The sequence below is a fragment of the Syngnathus acus genome, chromosome 12 (assembly GCF_901709675.1).
Source record: "Syngnathus acus chromosome 12, fSynAcu1.2, whole genome shotgun sequence".
Classification (NCBI taxonomy): Eukaryota; Metazoa; Chordata; class Actinopteri; order Syngnathiformes; family Syngnathidae; genus Syngnathus; species Syngnathus acus.
Window position 1 is genome coordinate 9959455 of NC_051097.1, and position 21477 is coordinate 9980931.

At 42.5% G+C, this 21477-nt stretch overlaps 1 protein-coding gene across 4 annotated transcripts in view; it reads left to right on the forward strand.

Annotated features, from left to right (window-relative positions):
• The window catches only part of rxraa (retinoid X receptor, alpha a), a 49319-nt gene that overhangs the window by 10074 nt on the left and 17768 nt on the right, over positions 1-21477 (forward strand). For all 4 annotated transcript variants that reach the window (XM_037265107.1, XM_037265106.1, XM_037265108.1 and 1 more), the window contains exons 2-3: positions 1039-1152; positions 17332-17570. In XM_037265107.1, coding sequence (XP_037121002.1) covers positions 1039-1152; positions 17332-17570 — 353 coding nt within the window. The remainder of the gene's footprint in view (positions 1-1038; positions 1153-17331; positions 17571-21477) is intronic.

Consider the following 21477-nt stretch of genomic DNA (forward strand, 5'->3'; position numbering starts at 1 on the left):
ATTGAAAACATTTTATTTCTATTTTATTTCCCAACCTTGTCAGGGTTGCTTCCGAGTAAAATCGATTGCGTAAGTGTGGGAGAACGCTCGAGTCTCTTGTACAGGACACACAAAAGGAAGGACAAACTGTTTTTTTCACAGGTTGTCTCGTCGCAAAGACGCTCGCTATGGAATTGCTACCATGTCCAATGACATTCGAGTTGAAAACTGTGGCGATTGATGGCTCTGCTGTCCTTCTGAGCCCGACCGGGATGTTTTACCCTTAAGTCCATATAGCGAAGGTTTTTTTTGTTTTTTTTTATTGCACCTCAGAGATACATTAAGGCCCCGGTGAACTTTGACCTTGGGCTTGATCCCCTTGGCAACACGGAAGAACAATCACTACAAGAGCAAAGCTGCCATACCTTCGACTCTCATAAATGCCTCAGTGTACTGGATTTCATTGAAAGAAATTTGTAGAGTCTTGTAAAATCTGAAACCAATTTCACTGATGTGTTCATGATAAATAATTATTGACCGTTCACACAATGTACATTCATGTCAAATCTATGAATATGCAGTTCCTAGAACTTGTCCCTGGAAGTTTCTGTCATGCAGTTCTAACAGGATCTTCTTTGCTTAGAAATGAAATGCAAAAAAAAAAAAAAAAAGATCAAGCATTTCTGTAATCATGGTCGTGCTGATGCGGGTAAACGTACCGTCTAATGATCCCATGCCATGAAGCTCTTTTAATGACTGGATGTGTAGCAACCATACCGATCTTGACAGCTACTTGAACATTTTCTCACCTGTTGCAGCGATAGCGTTCATGACAGAGCTGTGATTTAGATAAGATTTAATGCACGGGCGGTACTTTACCCGCTAAACCGGTGATGACAGCCGGAGCTGAACCGGCACGTACATGTTGAAGACAGCGCATCTCTTTTATCATTTAGCTCAAGGCTTGCAAAGTAATGCCCTGTACTTACTGTAATTTACGATACACATGTGGAATGCTTTTTGTGTGTGTAATAATCGTCCTTTTTTTGTTTTCCGCAGGGTTCCTGAAGCCCCAGTGCTCGTTAGCTCCTCCGATGCAGCGAGGCCGCTCGAACGAAGCATGTTCTTGTTTCAGCGGTATGTGTTCCCTGCATCAGCGACGCCTGTCCTCAGGTAAAGTTGTCCATCCCCACCAACCTGTTCTACCTGTGTGTTGGTTCGATAAAATAGAGGAAAAAGCCCTCGGTGAATAAACAAATAAGGAATGACCTTAAAATGTGTTGATTGGGGATAAATTGGCCAGCAGAAAATGAAAAATGATAACATGTATTTGTCAACATAAAAATTTATATTTGTTGCATTTTTAAAGCATAATATAATTCATATTATATTAATATATATAATATAATATAAATATCATAAAATAATAATCATATAATTAATTTTAAAATATGATATAATTATTTTCTTCAATTAAAAATATTATATATATAAATAATATATAAATACTGAAGATACGATCTGCATTTATCACTTTTAAAATCAGATAATATAAGATGATAAAATCAACTTTTAAATGAGTGTTTGAGGCTGGAAGTGGAAAAGTGTTGCGTGTTTCTCCTGCCCGAAAGGTTTACCTTGGGGCCGTTTTGGAGACAGCACCGTGCTTGCTTGGCATGATTTATGGCGTGTTTACATGCGAAGGCCTCGTGATTGAGGCGCTAACAGAGGTGCTCTGAAAACGGTCTCGTCCTGAATGCACTTCAGTCATCACGATCGGCGTGCTCGCTCTGACATCATGGCAAAGAGAAATGTCTGTTTTGCATCTCGTCATTGAGGACGTTCCAGCTTTGAACATATTTATTGCTGACACATTTATCACTCGTGAAGTCATGCAATGTCCTGTGACTCGCCGTGTCAATATCTTGCATATCATGTAAGCGCTGTCATTTTTCTTATGTCATCGTTATCTCATCTGTTGAATTTCGTTCAAGATTACAAGCCCAGTAGATGAAAAATGGGATAGCCAACATCCATAATATGTCGAAGCTAATCCCTGAAGCATTTAGACATGTTTCCATTCTACAAGTGGCTAAAACCACTTGTAGAATATCGACTCGGGACATCCCCAATTCAATCCAGCAGACAACATTTTTCATTTACCAAAATTGCTCTTTGACTCCATATAAAGCTTTTTCCTATTGCTAGAAATGCAAATGTGAACCCTGAGCGAACCAGAGCAAACGCGCACACTTTATATCTTTCTCACTTTGATCTGGACCAGGCTACTGAATTACAAATGCGAAGCCTAAAAAGTCAAGAGGATATTTTATTTCTCTTTTTCACGACAGCTGCTTGCTACTGGACAAGTTTGAGCATGATCAGTGAAGAGTTCACTTCCCAGCCCAAGCTTTGTCTTTGTTTTCTATTTCTACATTCGGAGCGATTGCTACATTTTTCACTCAGCACTTGGCCATGTTAAATATGTTTCGGGGGATTCTCATTGAGAAACCGCTCGTAAAGAAACTGAGGTGAACCCCTCCGTTGGCCAAACTTTATTGAGCCTGTAATAATCACGGGTCTAATTATGGAAAGTGTTTCTATAAATTTGAGTGTGAGTGATTGGGCTCCAATCTCAACATTTCAGTGGCCCCGTTTTAACCACAATGACAAGCTGCTGCGAGAGGCGTGTAGCGGTAAGCTAGCAGGAGGTTTCTGGGAAGGATCGCTCTCGCCCCGAGAGCCGGATTCGGCGGCGATATGCTGAACTCCGGGCCGCACACTGATGTGGCTAAGCTCTGGTTTCAGAGGTTTGACATTATTTTGGCGCTTCAAAAACAAACTTACTGGAAAGGAACCGTGAGAAAAAAAAAAACCCGCGCGGGATTTCGCACTACACGGGGATCGCCGGTTATCGAATGATCCTGCCAGAAAAATGAATCACTTTCTTTCTGGAGTTGTGTCGAATGAGGTGAGCGAGAGGGGTGGCGTCAAAGAAAGGACAATAAAAATAGGGCTTCTTGAAAGCGCTCACAATGCGGGCCTTGTACTCCGATCGGGTCTGTCCTCATCGAGCTGAGTGGAGGAATGGAAAAGATTATCCGCAGGAATGTCTGGGGTGCCCTCAAACAGAGCGGGCCGCACGAGCGGCCAATAGGAAAGAGGCCCGCAGAGCGGCAGGCTAATTTTTTCCTGATGAACTCAGCCGCCTGCTTCACAATGCAGTCTGATTGCCAGGGCTGAATTCACATATGGTCCCTGTTTGGAGGGTCCGACTGACAGACTCAATTCTGCCTGGAGAGAAAAGGGGGTGGGACTTTGGTTGGGTGGACATGATTATTACCGGCTCCTCTTTTTTGCCTTCATTAGCCTCGGAGGTGGAGTGTTCACTATTCAGGTTTCTTCTCGTTCCTCTTTGTTTGCGTTGAATAAGTAACAATTACGCAGCGCATTCATGTTTACAGCACAGCCGCTTTGTTTCAAATCTTCCCAATTATTTCGGATCTCACGTTTATCTAGGACCAGACAAAAATGAATTTCAAGTGAGGCATAGCCTCCATTGCGGAGAGCCTCTCGAAGTACGCAGTGTGTTTTTGTAGACCTTGTGGTCCACACAGCAGGGTTTGAGAGAGCAGAGCTCGGGGAAGGTGGTTGGGCGTCCAAGAGAGGCTTGCATGCGGGGGGGGAAGGATTGCATGAAGTTAAAGCGGCCCCCATCTCCTCATATTTCCCATCGCGGGGTCCTCCGGAGGTGAGGGGGGTCACCGAGAGGGGCCTCGTTAGCCTCAACGTACTCCGTGCGCTCTAATTGGCTAGCCTGAGTCAATGCTCCCTGGTTACTTCCTGTTAGGTCAGAAGCCAGAGGGGCCAGAGAGTGCTTGGCTGCAGATTATGGGCCCAATCATCAGCACAGCAAAAACTGTTTTCATACAAAAGCCCCAACTATCATATCTCATTCTTTTAATGAGCGGGAGCTGACTTGAGACCAAGGGGACTGAGATTTGGCACAACAGCTGCCAAAATGTACTGTTTTGATTAGCTGTGTATATATTATATTCGTATTACTCAGCAGACATTGAGGAAAACTTTCCAGTTGCGTTCGTTGCTTTGTGCAATCCAACAAGGAGTGAAGGAATCTCCGTAATCTTTGTCCATCTCGTTTGATTCCCCCTTATGACTCGGGTCCCGGTGGCCACGGTTGACCCTATGCTAACAGCTAGTGTACATCTGCAGAGGTGAAGGTCTCAGAGCGATGGCTATCGTCCACGGCGGGTCACTAGAAATCATAGCGACTAAGCCTTTGATAACTCCCTGAGCCTCTAATCCCCCTGCAGCAGCATCACAATGAAATGCTATCTCATTGTTGCAGCTCAAATCCAGAGCGGGGGGCCGAGGGCAGTAGACAGCAACGGACAGACGGTGCATCGGTAATAGACAGATCTGCTTCATTTAGAGTATGTCATCATTTTAGTGTGTCTCTAAGTTGAACCTGACCCTTTTTACAGAGTTTTACAGTGAAGCGCTTACATCTGGAGGGGGGGTTTTGCTGCTGCATTTTTTATCCACATAAATTAAAAATGTTCTTATTCTTCAAGTCCCACGTTGGCTAACGCAGAACAATATTTTCATGGCTGCAAAGTGTGTTATGCTCCTGAAATCTATGAGCTAATTAGGTGAAAATGTAGCAGACCTCTGGATGATTTCACGATCACTGACAGTTGATAGAACAATGACGGTTACGCGCTGTGCTTCCAGTCTTGCTTTCAGGACTTGAACGCAAGTGCCATGTTTATATATCCGTGAGGGCGACTAAGTGTTGAAGGGCAGGAGGCTCCTCTAACCGCAGATAAACATTGGAGCATAAGCCCATCACTGTTAAAAAAGAGCAGTTAGGTCAGCTTCGCTAAACTGGATCGCATAAGTCCGCACACCCCTGATCAAGCTAGGTTTCATCATTTGTTGCTAGCTAGCTGGCAGGTTCAGATCACCTGACCCTTTGCGTCTCTCTCCGTCCCAGAGGACGAGAAGCCAGAGAAGAAGTGAGGAGGGGGCTACTCTTTGTGTATTTTGACACTAAAGTGGTTTGACATACTTGGCATTATAGCTGGCTTGGCAGCAGGGCTAGGGTGATGAAGCGCAACAGAGTGCTTGATCAGAATGTCACAGAAAATGTTCTCGACCGGAAGTCGGAAAGGTAGCTAGCTTCCACCTCTGCGCCCACAGAAGGACAAACAAGGAATTTGGCCGCTCAAGGTCGAACGGTGTGATATTTGAATGTGTGTGCGAGATATTGTTGGGTGACAGAGTACCGCGCTCAGACTGTCACATGTCCCTGCTGCACAGCAACAGGCCCACCCGAGTGTGTTAATGCAGGCTAGCACGCACCGTACAAATGAGCAAAGTGTTTGCATCCCCCACTTGGTTTCTCCACAGAGAGCTCCGAGCCGAGGTGCACAGCGGAGTGGTGCTAAGGTAGCGGCTAATGGAAATATCTTGTTGTAACTCTGTGGAGGAGATTCGGGCTGTGGTGGGAACTCAAATTAAAGCCCAAAACATGAGTGAAAATTCGTATTAATCGTCCTGCAACGAAACGGAACTAGGTCATAGTCAACGCAAGAATACCTGAGGCGTCGCTTTGGGAATTGTCGCAAAGAGTCGACCTTTTGAGTAAATGGAAATGCGGGATGGTGTAAAGGCTGTGTTAAAAGCCGCGCAGGCGCCTCTGGGACATGGCGTCATAACTCCATGGCAGTCATTGACATTGAGCTAATTGACTCGTGTCGTCGTCGTACACCAACGGTGACATGACTTCCAAATGAGGTTAGGGAAAGGATGAGGGATGGAGAGAGGAGGGGCTGAGTACAATGAGGGATGACGGTGAATAGGCGCAGAGCCGAATGTTAAAACTGGCGCTTTGAATTCGATCTATCTATAATCTTTATTTAGCTAAAGTCGGAGTAGTGTGCTGATTTTTTATTTTTTTTTCCCCGACGATTGATCAGTTATGACTTGTCCACCTTTGCCTTGAAACTTTTCCAGGGAGTGGTAAAAGATAAATTGGAGAGTGTTGCACAAAATATTATGAAACCATTCAGTATATGTGGGACAATAAGGAGGTTCATTCTAGAAACAAAGAAAGTCATTTCCATCACATTTTCTGCTGCAATTTGAAGTATAAAAGTGGGCAATGTGTCCTTCAATAAAATATTATTTTCCTACAAAATTGTTTCAAATTGTTTTCCTCCTTTGTTTATAGCAATTTTGAAACGTTTTTCTCGAGCGTACATGTAGTCTAGGATTTGCTTTATTTCTAATACCAAACACATAATTGCAAGGCTTAAACACTACAGCAATGATTAATTTTCTTCTACAGATAATGTGAAATTAATTACTTCGTCTCAGGAAAAAAAAATCCTCATAACATTTGTCAATAATTCCAAATAAATTACCATTTGAAATGTTCAGTAATTAAAGAGGTCGCGAGGGGTTAGGCAGAGTTCATGCACCTCGGCAATCATCTCTTTTCAACCACCAACGTTACATTTTCAAGGCTTAAGATCGGTCCAAACTTCGTAAAGCTCACACGTTGGGTCAAACGTTTCCAACACGTCGATACGGCCAGTTTAATATTCTCTTTGACTTTGGCAGTAACCGAAAGGGAGTATTGATTTGAGCAGGGATTGCCAATTAATTTTCCAAAGAGGCCATGCGAGAAACTGGAACAGTTGGCAGTCGTTAACGACATGCTAACCTCAATCGTGTCCCATATTAAGATAAGAAAATAAAATTTCGAGCCTCGGCATGATTAAAATCCTCCTAACGACTTGTTTAGTTGTCTTTGCTTGGCATTTGTTTTCTTAAGTTCGACTTTCATAGGCGTAAAGGAAAAGAAAGTAAGCAGTAACTGCTGCCTGTAACTTAAGTTTCTAACGAGCACGTATTTGTGATTATTTAACAACCCTCCCCGCCATCTGCTCGGTGTATTGGGATACACAAGCAGGGCACGTGTGTCTGAGCTCGATGATTACACAAGAGCCGACTTACTTTTGCGTTGGCTGACACTGATGCGCCGCCAATTCCATTATTCAAACTTAGCTCGTTAGTTGAAAACAAGAACCAAAACAAGCAGACGGATAGTCACATGTACGATATAAAAAGGAGGAAATCACAGACTCTTTGTGTGTACCTGCTGAGGTCGCATAAGTCATGAATAGAAAAACGTGCACAGATGTTTTTAACTCATTCACTACCATTGACGACTATAGACGTCAAAGATCCGTTTTAATAATGTGATTGCCTTGGTGTTGAACAAAAAACGATGACATTAGCACACGAGTCTTTCCTTTTGCTCCCAGTGGTAGAACAACGGCTTTAAAAGACTTTTGTTATCTGACTGCATGTTATCACTTATATGGTTCACATTATCTGAGAAAGTTTGACTTTGTCCACTTTGAACGGATTGTAAAATGTCAGCTGAACTTATATTTATCTGTGTATTATCTCGTGTTGCACCAGCAGAATTCAGGTACAGATTACTTCATCGACAATCCGACTCGGTGCGGACTGTGCACGTTTGCCTTTTGTGCAATTTGATTTTCCGAATATAAGTCGCACTTAAAATCCTGAAGTGTGAGGTTGTTTAATTGCACAAACGGGGTTTGTGTCCATTTGATGGGCAGGAGGTATTTAGAGTGGGAGTGGGTGAGCGATGCGATTGTTAATCCGACCGACCGAAAGTTGGCAGAAAAGTAAACAATAGGCTTAGGCACATTATCCTTTGCAGGAGTTGCATCATTACTTGCCATGTTTACATTCCGCTGTGATGGAAGCTACTATATGCTGCATCTTAAGATTCAATTTGTCATACACTGACTTAATTAAAACCAAGCTAATTAGTATTCATTCAGTAAATAAGACAGACTACACGATTGGCACGAAGATATAAAAGGCACTTGAGTGACACTCAAGTTATTCATCATTATTAAACAAACGTATTACTGGTGTTAAAGGCAACTGAACAAATGTGGGAAAATAATTCCTTCCGTGGATGAGCACAAGAGAAGGAGGGAGCACTCCTCTAATTGGAATATTTATAGAAAATATCCTTGAAAGAGGCACTAAATTTGGAGCTGTGGCTTCGGGCTGTGTGTAACATCGCTCTTGTTTTATCTTTAATAGGGGGCATGAGTTGACACTGATAGGATTTGCAAATTCCCCCTCCATTCACTGTACATATCTTTGGAACGATGCAAAAAGTATGCCAAATATTTCTGACCAGTCAGCTGCTTGAGAGTGTTTCATATTCCAAAGACTCAACTTTTGAACATTCAAATGCTCATAATTCAAATTGACTTTGAAATACAAGCTGCCGCTGATAAATGACAAGGAACCTTTTCACCGAATGCTTTGACCCTTGACCCCCCTGTAATGTTTTCCCAGCTCCCGATGTCATTTCTGTGAGGGTTGCTTAATGTGACAGACTGTTTCCTTCCCTCGGTACACTTTGAATTGCAGGGCAATTTCTTAGTCAAACGCACGGGTTGCTAATGATCTGTCAAAGCATCAGCCGTGCTCCACATCTGTGTCCATCTTTTGTCCTGCCTCATATCCGTGTTACTTTGTAATATTTCTCTCGATTCGTTTATATTATTTTATTCTACTCCACTTTATTTTTTATTTGTTATTAAAAAAATTATTTGTTTATTTTATTTTAATATTTTTTTTATTTATCAAACGTTTCTATGGTCACAATGATTGATCATTCAGCCTGTCTTGTTTACACAGTGTCCGCCCGTCATTGCCCAATGGAGACGTTGACCTTTCACACACAGGGCAACTCACCCTTTTTACCTCACATTAGTGCGGGGGCTGACGACTCAATTGGAGCCAATCACGCGGCAAATTTTGTTGACGGTAGCAGAAAAAAAAATACTCAGGTCTGTGTGAGTGGTAGAAAACGCGATGTTTTCCTCTGATGATTCCGTCCATATAGTTTCATCGCCCCTGGCCAAGGGCTTATTTATTGAGGGGTCCATGTGTGGAAGACAGAGACTTCCTTGTGCAGTCACCATCTCATGAATCAAGCGCTCTGGTGATCTTGTGACCTGCCGGTCCTTCTACTCTGTAGTGGAGTTCAAAGGTTGACCCTCGATCTTTTCCCAAATATGCTGTTGAACCGCAAAGAGGATAGGTGGAAGATGGCCCTCCATGACTGGAATTCTACTAGGCCATCAAATTAGTTTAATCGGAGGTACTACAGTTTACATACTGTATATTTACTGTTTGCCTTTTCAACGCATTGGTGGCATCTTAGTGAACAATCGTTACTGCCGTGGCTTTTCCCTGACAGCGTACACGTAAATAAACAGATCCAAACAAATCCAGCTAACTGAAAACATCATCCGAGATCTTCTTCAATTGGCCGTGATTCATTCCATGATTGCTGTCCGAACTCTGCGTTGTGTTATTGCGTCAGATCTCACGCCTGATTGATAACCCGAGTCGATGTCGCATTCGAAGCTCAGCCATCGGAAAGGGGTTAATCTTCCCCACCATGTGATTCCTCTTTTTCGATTATCTCCAATCACAGCAGATGACAACCGTTTGACCGGGTGACCCCCCCCCTGCCAGCTAGTGCTATTCACAAGTGGAATAAATTGTAGCCCCCCTTTATACGCTTTTACGCTTGACTTTCAAAGACCATAACGATGACGTCGGATGTCATTTGTTGCTAAGCTGTCAAGCGGCATGAACATTCGAAAAAAAATGGAGCTGACCTTCCATCAGCGGGCTGTCCGTCAGGTTGTGTTCAAGTACCCCTCTTGTCTATTTTTCTCGTAGCACTATCTCCGAGGTATACGGAGGAAAGGGAAGAAGGGAACGCACCAATAAAGAAGAGCCGGGATATTCCACAGGGGATTGTGGGAACCCGCTGATAAAGGCTTGCATCTTAATCCATCCTTAGGCCCGTCTTACTGTGTACGATGAGCTTTTTATGTGATCATTAAGGGTGTGTGCGTTCACCACGGACACTTTAGGTATACATTATATATTTTCGATTTTAACACCTTGAATCTTCTATTCCAAGGCTCCTGGAGATCTTCAAATAACTCTATGAATAATAGAATAATAAATAAAAATATTACCGTATTTTCACGATTATAAGGCACGGATAAAAGTCTTGGATTTTCTTCAAAATGTGCGGCGCGCCCTATCATGCAGTACAGCACAGGTGTCAAACACAAGGCCAGATACGGCCCGCCGCATCATTTTATGTGGCCTGCGACGAAAAATTGTGCATCAAATTCGTGTCTTATTACTAGAATTGCAAATTGTCTTCACTTTCAATAATACATTTTTTCTTTTTAAATATTTGACCATGTTATTTGTCAGTTTGTTTTGTAGCTTTTACTGTATATAATATGAGGTGCTCATACATTTATTTGGGTTGACAGTCATAATGGCCCTCCGAAAGAAGCTAGGACTACAATGCGAAAGGCCCTCGAAAGAAATGAGTTTGACACCCCTGCAGTACGGTATAATATAAATAAATAATCATAAATAGCAAAGAAATAACACAGAACTCTTCACTCAACTAACAAGACACTTAACAATCAGCTCATTAGGACTTGTTTAATGGATCGTAAGTGTATTAAGAGCGCTAATTAATGCGAATCGGTTCTCCCTCTTAGGTTGAGCTCTCACTCCAGGCTTATGCGTTCAGCTCTTTCGCTCCTCCTCTGGCTTTAGCGGAATTTGGCTGATGCGCGCCGAGGGGGAGGATCGGAGGGAGACTCTCATCTTGTTTCAGTGCTTTATGAGTCTGACGTGTATGTGGGTAATTGCGGTTATAGGTGATTAAACTCACCGTGCCCTTCAGGAAGCATCGGCAGCTATCAGTCAAGTCCAGGCGCAACAGCCTGCTTCATCTTGCTAGAACTCCCCGGCCATATTCCATCCATAGCGCTCAATATTTGATATTTAACGGTGAAATCGGTTCTGTTCTTAATTGTGTTTGTTATCAAAGTGGAAAGATGTGTGGGTTGTGTGTGTGGGTGGATAAAGGTTGAGACTGGATTGTAGAATCATTTGATCATTCCATTTGGTATATGTTAATGCGTTCATGCGTAATTTGTGCATACATTTGCAAGTTATGTTTGCATGTATGCTAGCGTGCTATTTATACCACAAAGAAGGGAAGCCCGTGGGCCTGTTGCTTCCTGGTCTAATTGGCGTGTTAATCATGTTTTTTTGTGAGTGGGATATCAATGTGTGTTTGTAAAAGATCCGTGACTTATCTCCAGAGGCAATGTGTGACCGTGGGAGTCCAGTTCTGAACTCACACTCCCAGAGCGTAGCTGAGAAGACACAGACATGATTTTGAGCTGGAAAATATTTCTTCTTGTGTGGCATGGACGAACTTTTTTTTTTTCTGCCCGTTGATCACAATGCCGGTTAAATGCGTATTATTTTCAACGCTCTTTCATTTGGTTTTGCAATTAAAAAAAAGATGGATTGTAGTGGAAAAATCCAAGTCTATGTTCCTTTTGAAAATGCTTGCTGGACGACGGCGTGTATTTGTTGGACGGCCGCCAGTGCAAATGAAACAGAAGGGAAGTCAGCAGACTGGCCGTCTTCTGTTGACTGCTGTTAAGATTGACCCTGTCAGGTCAGCTGTCGAGGTGGCACGTTACGCCCTCCCTTCTGTTTTTTTTTTTACAGTTTGAGCCAGCCAAGCGTCGGGCATCGTTAGCTTGAGAGTCGTCCTAGCGAAACTACCGCGAAGCAATGAACAACGCTTGTGTCTTTCCATGCCAGTCATAACACCTTCTTTATTTGGTCGCTGTCGGATTGCCAATCCCAACACATAATTCACCGACATCCAACCCACGGGAGGCCAAGCTAAAATATATATATATGGATTTTATCGTCGATAAATAGACTTTCCCGAAAACGACTTTCCCAGCTCAACTGTCAAAGCAAAGTTGCATCATCGGAAAAATGTTCTTCACCCTTTGACAGCACTGAGGGATGTTTGTTCAACGTTCAAGAATGATTTCTGCTTTTGTTGCCTTTTACGGCTTTTTCGTATTTGGATTGTAATCAAGATTGCATCTGTGAGTTCCTTCGATATTCTGGAAAATTTGTATTACAAGAATAGTTGTCATAGAAAATTATAATAATACAAAGTGTGTTTGTGTTGTCGGTGCTGTCTGAGCGTAAACAAGTTAGTCCCGTCCCCCCTCAGAACTGATTGTTCCGTAATAAAAAAATAATCGGAGAGGGGTGAACATAGGCCAGGTAGCTGATGCCAGTATTCTCGCTCGAACATGAAAGATTCATGCTTGGAACTGGGAATATTCCCATCTCTTGGGAGTTCCTCTGAGAATGCAACCGGAAGGATGTGGGAATAAATGGAGAAGTAGGAACAGATGAGAACGAGAGAATGTGAAAATGAAATGTGGGAGAGATGAAAGACGGTCGCCTCTCATCTTCACGGACTTCGCGGGTCCACGCAGAGGTCTGCTCGTACTTACTATTCTTTTGTTGACCACCTTCATGGTTGACTCGTTTTTTTGTGCTATGTATTAATTTATTTTCAAAACATATCTCAAGCTCCCCTGAGGAACTGCAATTCTATTGATGCAACAGAGACCCGTGTCCATGTTTGATCTGGCACCTGACTCAAAATCAAATACTTTAAATGCAATGCCGGCCGCGACATTTCGGAGAAGCTCGTTTGTCGTACCGGTTTTGGATACCCCACCTTATAAGACGGTGGAGCAGTTCAAGAAAATGCAACTTCAGAAACTTTCTGGGGCTGGAACGATGTGTCTACGTGCTGCAGGAAGAGGCCAGGGATACTCACGTACACGCCTCGGTCAGGAAGTCGCACGTACGAATCGATGCGTGTAGGAGGGAGTACAGTATGTCGTGTGTGTTGAGTGTACTTTGGATCAAGTTATTGACCCACAGCGAGCAAACACGTCTCCCTTGATTCCACTAAAGAATCAATATACCAACCATTAGCCCATCGTAAACAAATACTGTATATATGATGGTGGAGTTACAAAATATTTTATTTAATGCAGTAAAAGACCATTCCTGGATCTGATTCCTTTGGTTCCTGTATCTGAGTGTATTCTAGCAGCAACCTGATACTAATCAAGCTGTCAACTATCTGATAGCAACAAAACGTGACAGCCGATCAGATTTCGCACAACTACTGTTATGTTATCTCGCCGTGTTTAGGCTACGTATATTTTTGATCGAAAAACTTCAAGTGTGTTGGCAGTAAGAGAGTCCGATAAGGGGCGTGGGTGGTAATTTTCGTCTTAAAGAGGAAGCTTGATGAATCATAGCTTCCTGACTACCACTGTGATGTGGATTGGTACAGATGTGCCACTCACGAATATATTTTATATAGAAATGGAATTCCACAAATAGATCATTTCTTCAATCATTATTGACATGAAACAAGTCCTCAAAAAGAACAGAAGGGACATCTGTTGGAAATGTAATCCCCTGACGTCTGCTCCACAGGCCACAGAGAAAATTATTACTCTCCTGTCTTCTCGTTGATGAAAATACTATTGTCTATTTGATGTTTCCATTATAAGCTGCTGACCAAAGGACTGCCGGTGTTGCTCGTTCTTTCATCCGGTTGTTTTTTATTTTTATATTGCATCTTTTTCTCGGTAGTGATGCTGCTTCAAGTCGGATGAGGTATAATAGATGTACTAGTTCTTTTCAGTGACGCATATCTGGAGTACAAATTAGACACAGCGGGTGATTCGGTATGGGCAAATTTACCGCTGTGAGGCCGTTTCGGGCTGATGCCTCACGTCATATTCTCCAAATCAATCTCACCTTCTGTTCTGAAAATCTTTCTTTAAATAGCTTCAGAATAATGTTTCATAAAAACGCATAGCCTCTTAAAATTCATTCTACCAACTTAGGTGAAAGGTCATTCAAAGTCAAAGTCTGCTTTATTGTCAATTTCTCACATGTCAAGACACACAAAGAGATCGAAATTGCGTTTCCTACTATCCCACGGTGACAAGACATATTACATATTATATATATATATATTATATTGGTCCACGGACAAACAAAACATTCAAGTAAACAATACAAAAAGTAAAAACAAGAAGGCACATACAATGAATAAATAAGAGCAGTGAATAAATAATAAATCAATAAATAATTAAGAGTTCTAGACCAGATCAATCCGTTTTCATAATATGAGTTTTAAGGGTATTTACAGGCTGCTATTCTCTGCAGTATTTGTTCAAACTTGCCTTGCTCCGAGTTCCGCGGCGAGAGACAGGTAAAGCACTTCACGGCTGAAGAGAACAATTAGGCCATATCAGCAGACTGGAGTGCCGGCACTCGTCAAAGTGTTTGCAATAGCGGCCGGAGTTGGCACCCGGCCACGGCCAACCTCCTCAGACACTCAAAAGTCACCCAGGGTAAGAGCCTGTGCTTTCACCCATAACGTTTTTGGGCGATGGATGAGAATTAGGGGTGGGGAATAAAAGTCTACCGGGAGAGAGAAAACACTAATAAGGAGGGCGAGGGGAAGATTTAAGTCTTTAATGAGGGCCGACTGGGGTTATATCAACACGGTGTAGCCGATGATTACGGCCCACCTAGTGCAAAATTATGGGTGGCCTGTTTTCGGTTCTTTTCTGCCATTTTGTCGACAGTTGTTTCTACGTTGGAGTCTGCAAGTTGGATCATGGATGTCAGCAGATAGGGGCGTCAAAAGCAGCCGAAAAAGGGAGTGAATACTTTTGATTGGAGCTGTCAAGGCTCAGCTGTAGTTTTCGCCAGTCTGTCTGATTGCAACGTGTCTTGACAGGAACTCAAACTTTGTGAATGTTGGAATGTGAGGAGCTTTTTTTTTTTTTCCGTCTACAAAAGGCACTTACTCATTCTTGGGTTACCATGCGTCATAAGGTGGGATGCCATGCGAAGAAAGCACCTGCCGTATATTTCCGACAAAATTCGAGCCATATCGAGGTTTACTGAATTCAACTATAGAGGTCCAATCTTTTTATTTTGAGATAACGTAGCGTGACATTGACTGAACAGTGAACCACGGGGCTCCACGGAAGACTGAATGAAATATCAGCTCTCTGTTGTCATGGTGATATAGATATCAGCATAAAGACTCCCCCAAAATGAAGTAGCGACTCCCGTGTTATTTTGGGCTCCGGGTTTTACGCAACCGTCTGACTCGCTTGGGATTTTTGTTGAATTTCTCGCCGCTTTCCTTTTTACTGACTCTGAAGACTTGTGGGGAAATGCTAATGACGAGCGTCTTATCCTCAGTCTGCTGTGGAGCTCTGTGTATTTCAAAACTGACTCACCTGTCTCTCCTAAAAGTCCTTGTGAAAAAATATATATACTTGGTACCTTGAATCAAGAGGAAAATAAAAACAAACAACCAGTTTTTGACCAGGAACCAAAGCCATTAATCGTATTTTTTTCCATACCGGTTGCCTCCCACCCAAAAATGCGGTAAAAAAGACGGGGAAAAAAAGAGAAGAGAATTCTGTCAGTTTCATGGAATGAATATAAAAACTCTATTTCGCCTGCACTAACTTGAGTCATCCACACCAAACTTCAAACTTCCAAAAGTTGACAACTCTCTTCTTTCAAAAAAAAACTGCAAATGAGGAGAGCTTTTTTTTTTTCCTGCCCATTACCAGCTTGTAAAAATCTCAACCATCAACAAAACACAACTGTGCTGCGAGTGTTTCATCATAATAGCACATGGCGTAATTTCGAAGGCGGCTTTTATCCCCCCGCAACATGCCGTATCTCTCAATCATCCATTCATACAAAACATCCAAGACCGCAAAAGCAGGACACAAATTGGCAAATTTCCTCTGCACATTCACACCAAACAACAGAGGATAAGAACGATGAGACGAAGAAGTATTGTTTGGGAAGAGAAGAGACGATAGGATGGAGTACGGAGGCGGTAAATAAAAAAAAAATGATGGCGGACTAATTTGTTTATTTCTGTTACATCAGTTGACAGGCTTGAACAACGTCCATTTGATATTGTCCCCCTTTTAAATACATTTGTGTGCGTTGGCATCCACGCCAGCGTTCTCGTCTCAGATGCTCGAACAACTTCCAAAAACGTCATTTGAGGATACTTTCCTAGCCTTTTCTCTGACCTTCCATTCTCTAGTGTGAAAGCAGGAAATGAAGAGAACACTTTTTCCCCCTCCTCTTGCTCTAATCTCACTCTGGCAGGCGAGAATTAGCAAACTAACACACACGCGCTCGTTTGTTTTTGACTGTCGGACATTTTCTTGCGAACATCATTTGATTCATGTGAATGTAGTAGATGGCCCATCAGAAGATGTTGTCATAATATTGGATAAATGTTCCATTTTCATCCAAGAGGGTTGGAGGGGATAGTCGAGAATGAATGAGACCGAACAAGATCTACCTTCCAATAGAAGTGGAAACTGGCTGAGAATGGAAGTTCCTCCCCAAAGCTTCCCTCGCACCCCCTGCCGAGACCGACAATGGCAGATTGGCAACTCTAATACCGCAGCTCTTTTTATCTGCTTGAATTAAAACCCCAATTGGAAAGGGCTTGTGGGAATTGCTGGCTCATGAAGAGCTCTTTTATTTATTTGTTTATTTTTACGGGAATTATGTGTGTGGGCGCGTTTTAGGGGGAAAAAATGTAATTGGAGGAAAAGAAGCCTGAGGGGTATCAGTCAAAGGATTATACACTGAACTAATACAGCCTGATGCAGAGCTGTTGTTTGGCCTTTATTAAGAAGGATGTGTGTTTGTTTTCAAAAGGATGAGGCCTGTGTGTGTACGTGTATGTGCTGCTCACAGGAAGTGCTCAAGAGGCAAGCAGGATGTGCAGGAAAATGTTTGGCTGAGTTGAGTTGGCAGCCAGCGAGCTGCGCTGAGAAAGGCACAACACAGTGACGCAAAGATTTTTTTTTTTTTGCAAAATGCCCTTGTAAGAAAAAAAACAGGAGACATGTTCATGCAAGTTAGGAAAATTTCGGAATGAGACACATAACCGCGGAGAATAACAACAGGATAAATGTGTTTATACTGTAAACTTATACTGGTAACTGTAAAACACTATCAGATCTGGCACGCCTGTTAATACGTTGATTGGAAAAAAAGACTTAAGTACGATTTCGTAAATAGTCATACTGTGATGTCAAAGAACTATAAATACTCTTATTTCTGTGTGGGAGCAAGTTAGACCCGATGTTGGTGTTTTCGCAAATGAGGCTTGCGCCGCTGTGGGAGTGGTCAGAACAACACACTCAAAATATATTATTTCCTCCTGAACAGACTCATCGGGTCAGATGGGCTCCTCACCCCTGGGCTCGCCCACCTCCCATCGAGGGATGCACCATTCGTTGCTCAGTCCCGCGAGCATGGGGCCGTCCGGGTCTCTCCACTCTCCCATCAGCACGTTGAGCTCGCCCATGAACGGCCTGACCTCGCCCTTCTCCGTCATCAGCTCGCCCATGGGCCCCCACTCCATGACCTCGCCCGGCATGGGTTACGGTCCCAGCGTCAGCCCCCAGGTGAGGCCAGTAACAGATTCCGAGCCAGGTTGTTATTATTTGTCTGGCTTATTATTGAAATACTATAATTTTTTGTCACGCTGGGAAAAAAATTATGAAACCGCAGCTAGCCTCTTAATTTATCGCTACAAATTGCATTGACGCGTCTCAGAAGTGCAAATTGCCCATGCCGAGTGTGACGCCCACATAATGCTCCTAAGTAGGCCCCATCGGGCTGAGGCTCTGCTTTGACCCCGTGACGCGGTTAATCGAGGCCCATTCAACTGGGATTCCGCCGTATTTTAGCTCTGTCACTCTTCCGCCGTATCCGAGGCGCATTTGCCGCTATCCCGCTGCACGCATTGCCTCTATCCTTTCAATCTTCTTCACTTCTCTCTGTGGTAGCTTTTTTTTTCTCTCTTCATCTATTTTGCATCATCTTCCTCTTTCTGTCATTTTTGTTCATCACGAGTTTCTTTAGAATTAACACACACATACATACTTGCCTATACGACGAGGGCACACACACACACACACACGGTCTCTCGCTCTCACACACACATAATTAAGACATCAAAGTCTGCAGTGGCCCAATTTCCGCCTTGAGCCATATCTCAAATTGAAAGTTTCTTTTAAAATGCAGTTGCTGCTCTTTTTGTGGTCGCTAATAATTGTGTAACGTGAAACTATTTGGATGGACTGTATTCATGCCATTGTCGGGGCTTATCGCTGCCTTCTGAGCTAGAACTAGCGTCTACTACGGTTACGAGTGAAAGGCGACCAATTTTTTTAATTGCTCGAAAGGCATACAGAGACTTTCAAATGCATTTTAATACTTTTGAACTAATTTTGTAGCTAACCATTCATTGTAAGTTGAAAACATCCATATACAGCATAGGTGTCAAACTCATGGCCCGGGGGCCAGATAAGGCCCGCCACATCATTTTAGGTGGCCCGCAAAGACAGATTGTGCATCGAATTCATGTCAATTCAAAAATTTCAAATTGTTTTCACTTTTAAAAAATAGAGATATTGTTAGCAATTTTTATTACCATTCATTTTTTTTAATAATTTTTATTTTTAAATATTTGATTTGATTGCAATATTTCATTTTTAAATATTTGAACAGTTTTTATTAGTCTCTGTTTTGAAAACTACCGTAATTTTCGGACTATAAGTCGCACCGGAGTATAAGTCGCACCAGCCATAAAATGCCCAAAAAAGTGAAAAAAAAACATATATATGTATATAAATCGCTCCTGAGTATAAGTCGCCCCCCCACCCAAACTATGAAAAAAAAACGCGACTTATAGTCCGAAAATTACGGTAGTTATTTATCAGTTTGTTGTGTAGCCAATACTATAGATACAATATGAGACGTTCATACTTGACAATTTTAATGGCCCTTTGAGGCAAACCATGACTACGATGCGGCCCGCGACAAAAATAAGTTTGACACCCCTGATATACAGTATAACACATTATTTGTATCCTGCCACACTTCAGGGAAGTCTGTAATTAAAATTTCCAATGATGTTATTGCACAAATACGCACGCATTTATTAGCATGTATTGAAATTCTGCAAAGTCCTCTCTCTATCTGACACAATACCCGATGTCTGATGTTTGATGAGTTGAGCCTTTAATCCGTGAATGTTTGCATAGCTTCGACTACACTGTTGCATTTTGAGGGCGGGGAACGTCAACGCGACTGTGAGAATGTCACTCGGAGGGTTGCGATGGCGGCACGCTGTCTCTGGTCACGCACTGCGACGCCGCATGAATTGCGTCGGGCGACGGCTGCAATTTGATCAAAACACTCGCCTGACGATTCTTTTCTGAGTTAACTGAAAAGTCACAGATAAGGGGTCTGTCGTTTTTCCATAAGCACATAACCACATACCGCCAGTTCTCATGAGAATTTTTGTAGGCTCGCTTGAGAAAACCAACACATCGTATTTGACAGAGAATTATGAACAATCGCAATGTTGTGTCGGAATCTCACATGATTGGTCACAAGATTCGGTATTGATAAATATATGTCGTCCCTTTTTTTTTTTGCACACAAATACAATGCTCGCTTGTCTACCCGATGTGTAATTTAACGAGCCTTAAACTGCCTTTCCTGCAAAGATGAGCAGCAATGACAACATGATGAAAGCAAGGGGAAAGGATGACTAAACTCCCATTATGACTCGCTTCTTGTGTTCTCTCAAAGCACAAGCCACATGTTGAGAGAAAGACCTTCAACATCAGCCAGTTCTTACATAAATGCAAAGAAAATCGTACTTATTTTCTCTTGTGTACCCAATAGACAGAAACACAGATGTACTTTGTTCCTTTCAGCTCTTTTTTTTTTTTTAGCCGGGGTGTTGTCGACCTGGTCAGAAAAGACTGTATCAGCATTGTAGATGCACAATGTCGCTGGATATCCTGTCGTAGGGGGAGACGCCAGAACACAGCCCATTAAGCAAGTGGTCAGGTTTTTTTTTTGGGACTTTCGCTCACTGGCAGTACGCCCTGTCCCTTCACTGAAGACATTCGAACTGTCAAAGCATCTGGAAGACATTATTAAGCATGGAACGTAATGATAGTTAACTACACGTGTCAAGAAAAGGTGGACCTTTAAATCTTTGCCAATTTCATAGTTTGCTCGACCGTATTTTTTCAACTATAAGGTGCACTTGGGATGGATGTCGAATTGAAGTTGAATAAAATTTCGTGTACTGTTTTTTTCCCCTTACGCCAGTTGGTCCCATTTGTGCAAATTTGCAAAAATTGAAAAATAGCGTTGTATAATCCTGCATATTATAATCCGGAAAATACGGGTATATGACTTAAATAATAATGTTTGTGAATAGTCTAACAAATCACAGACCATGCAGTGACTTTAAAAAAAAAAAAAAAAAAAACATCCAAAAAGTGTTCCTGCAGTCAAGCACGGAAAGGGCACTCATTTGCCGATGGTGTAAATGTTTTACAAGAAACGGCGCTCGCGCCAAATGAGTTATAAATGAGCAGCCACGGTGATGTCATGCAGCACTTTTTGAATATGTCATGTTTTCGCAAGGGTCGCTTGGCAACTGAAACACAACATGTCGGACAGAAAGCGTTAAGTGGCAGCGAGCGAGAGACGGCAAATGACAGAGAGGTGGGGGGGGGGGGGGGGAGCTTCCTGTGTGGGAGTCATAAAGGTCCATTCCCTGTCTTTGATGGGCCTTGCTGCAGTCACTCTGCATGACATCATGGTTGCGAGGCTCTATTGGCTGCACAAAGGGGCTCTGTCTTGGCTCCCTGGAGAACAGTTAAGACTCTCTAATGTCAATCAAGACCCAAATGGATGAGGGGACAAGAGTTTTCACAGCCAAAGTTGTTTCCAGGTGGCAATTAAAAGCAGCTCGCATCACACCCCCAACCAAAGCTAGGTTAACAAAGTCCCACTAGCAGTACTGCAAAGTATTTTGAAGTTGTATTTGGAGCATACTTGCATATTTTATAGAATTGGAATGTTTTTTTTCTCTTGCTCTGCTCCCATTTTCTGGTGTTTACTGCAGCTGTTTGCTGTTAAGGCAAACGCAATGCTTAAAACAAATCCAACTTGGAAGGCATCCATGGAGAAACTTTTGTAGAGGAGGTGTTGCTTTGATTAGTTGAAGCCAAATACATAAAAGACCTGAGAAGTAGATTTCGGGGATAAGAACGTATATTGAACTAAAAAAACTCTTGAGAGCCATTTTTATTCATCATACCAATTTAGGAATGTCAATGACATCCACTTTCTTTCTGCTCTTGGTGCTTTTTTACTTTGTGTCTTTCTAACTTGTTTGGGAATTTGAGCAAGCTGCTATAAAAGAATTTGGTTTAAGTTGCAGAATTTCTAATGCAAAAAATAGAAAATGTGGGGTAGTATATATTTATATAACCCTAA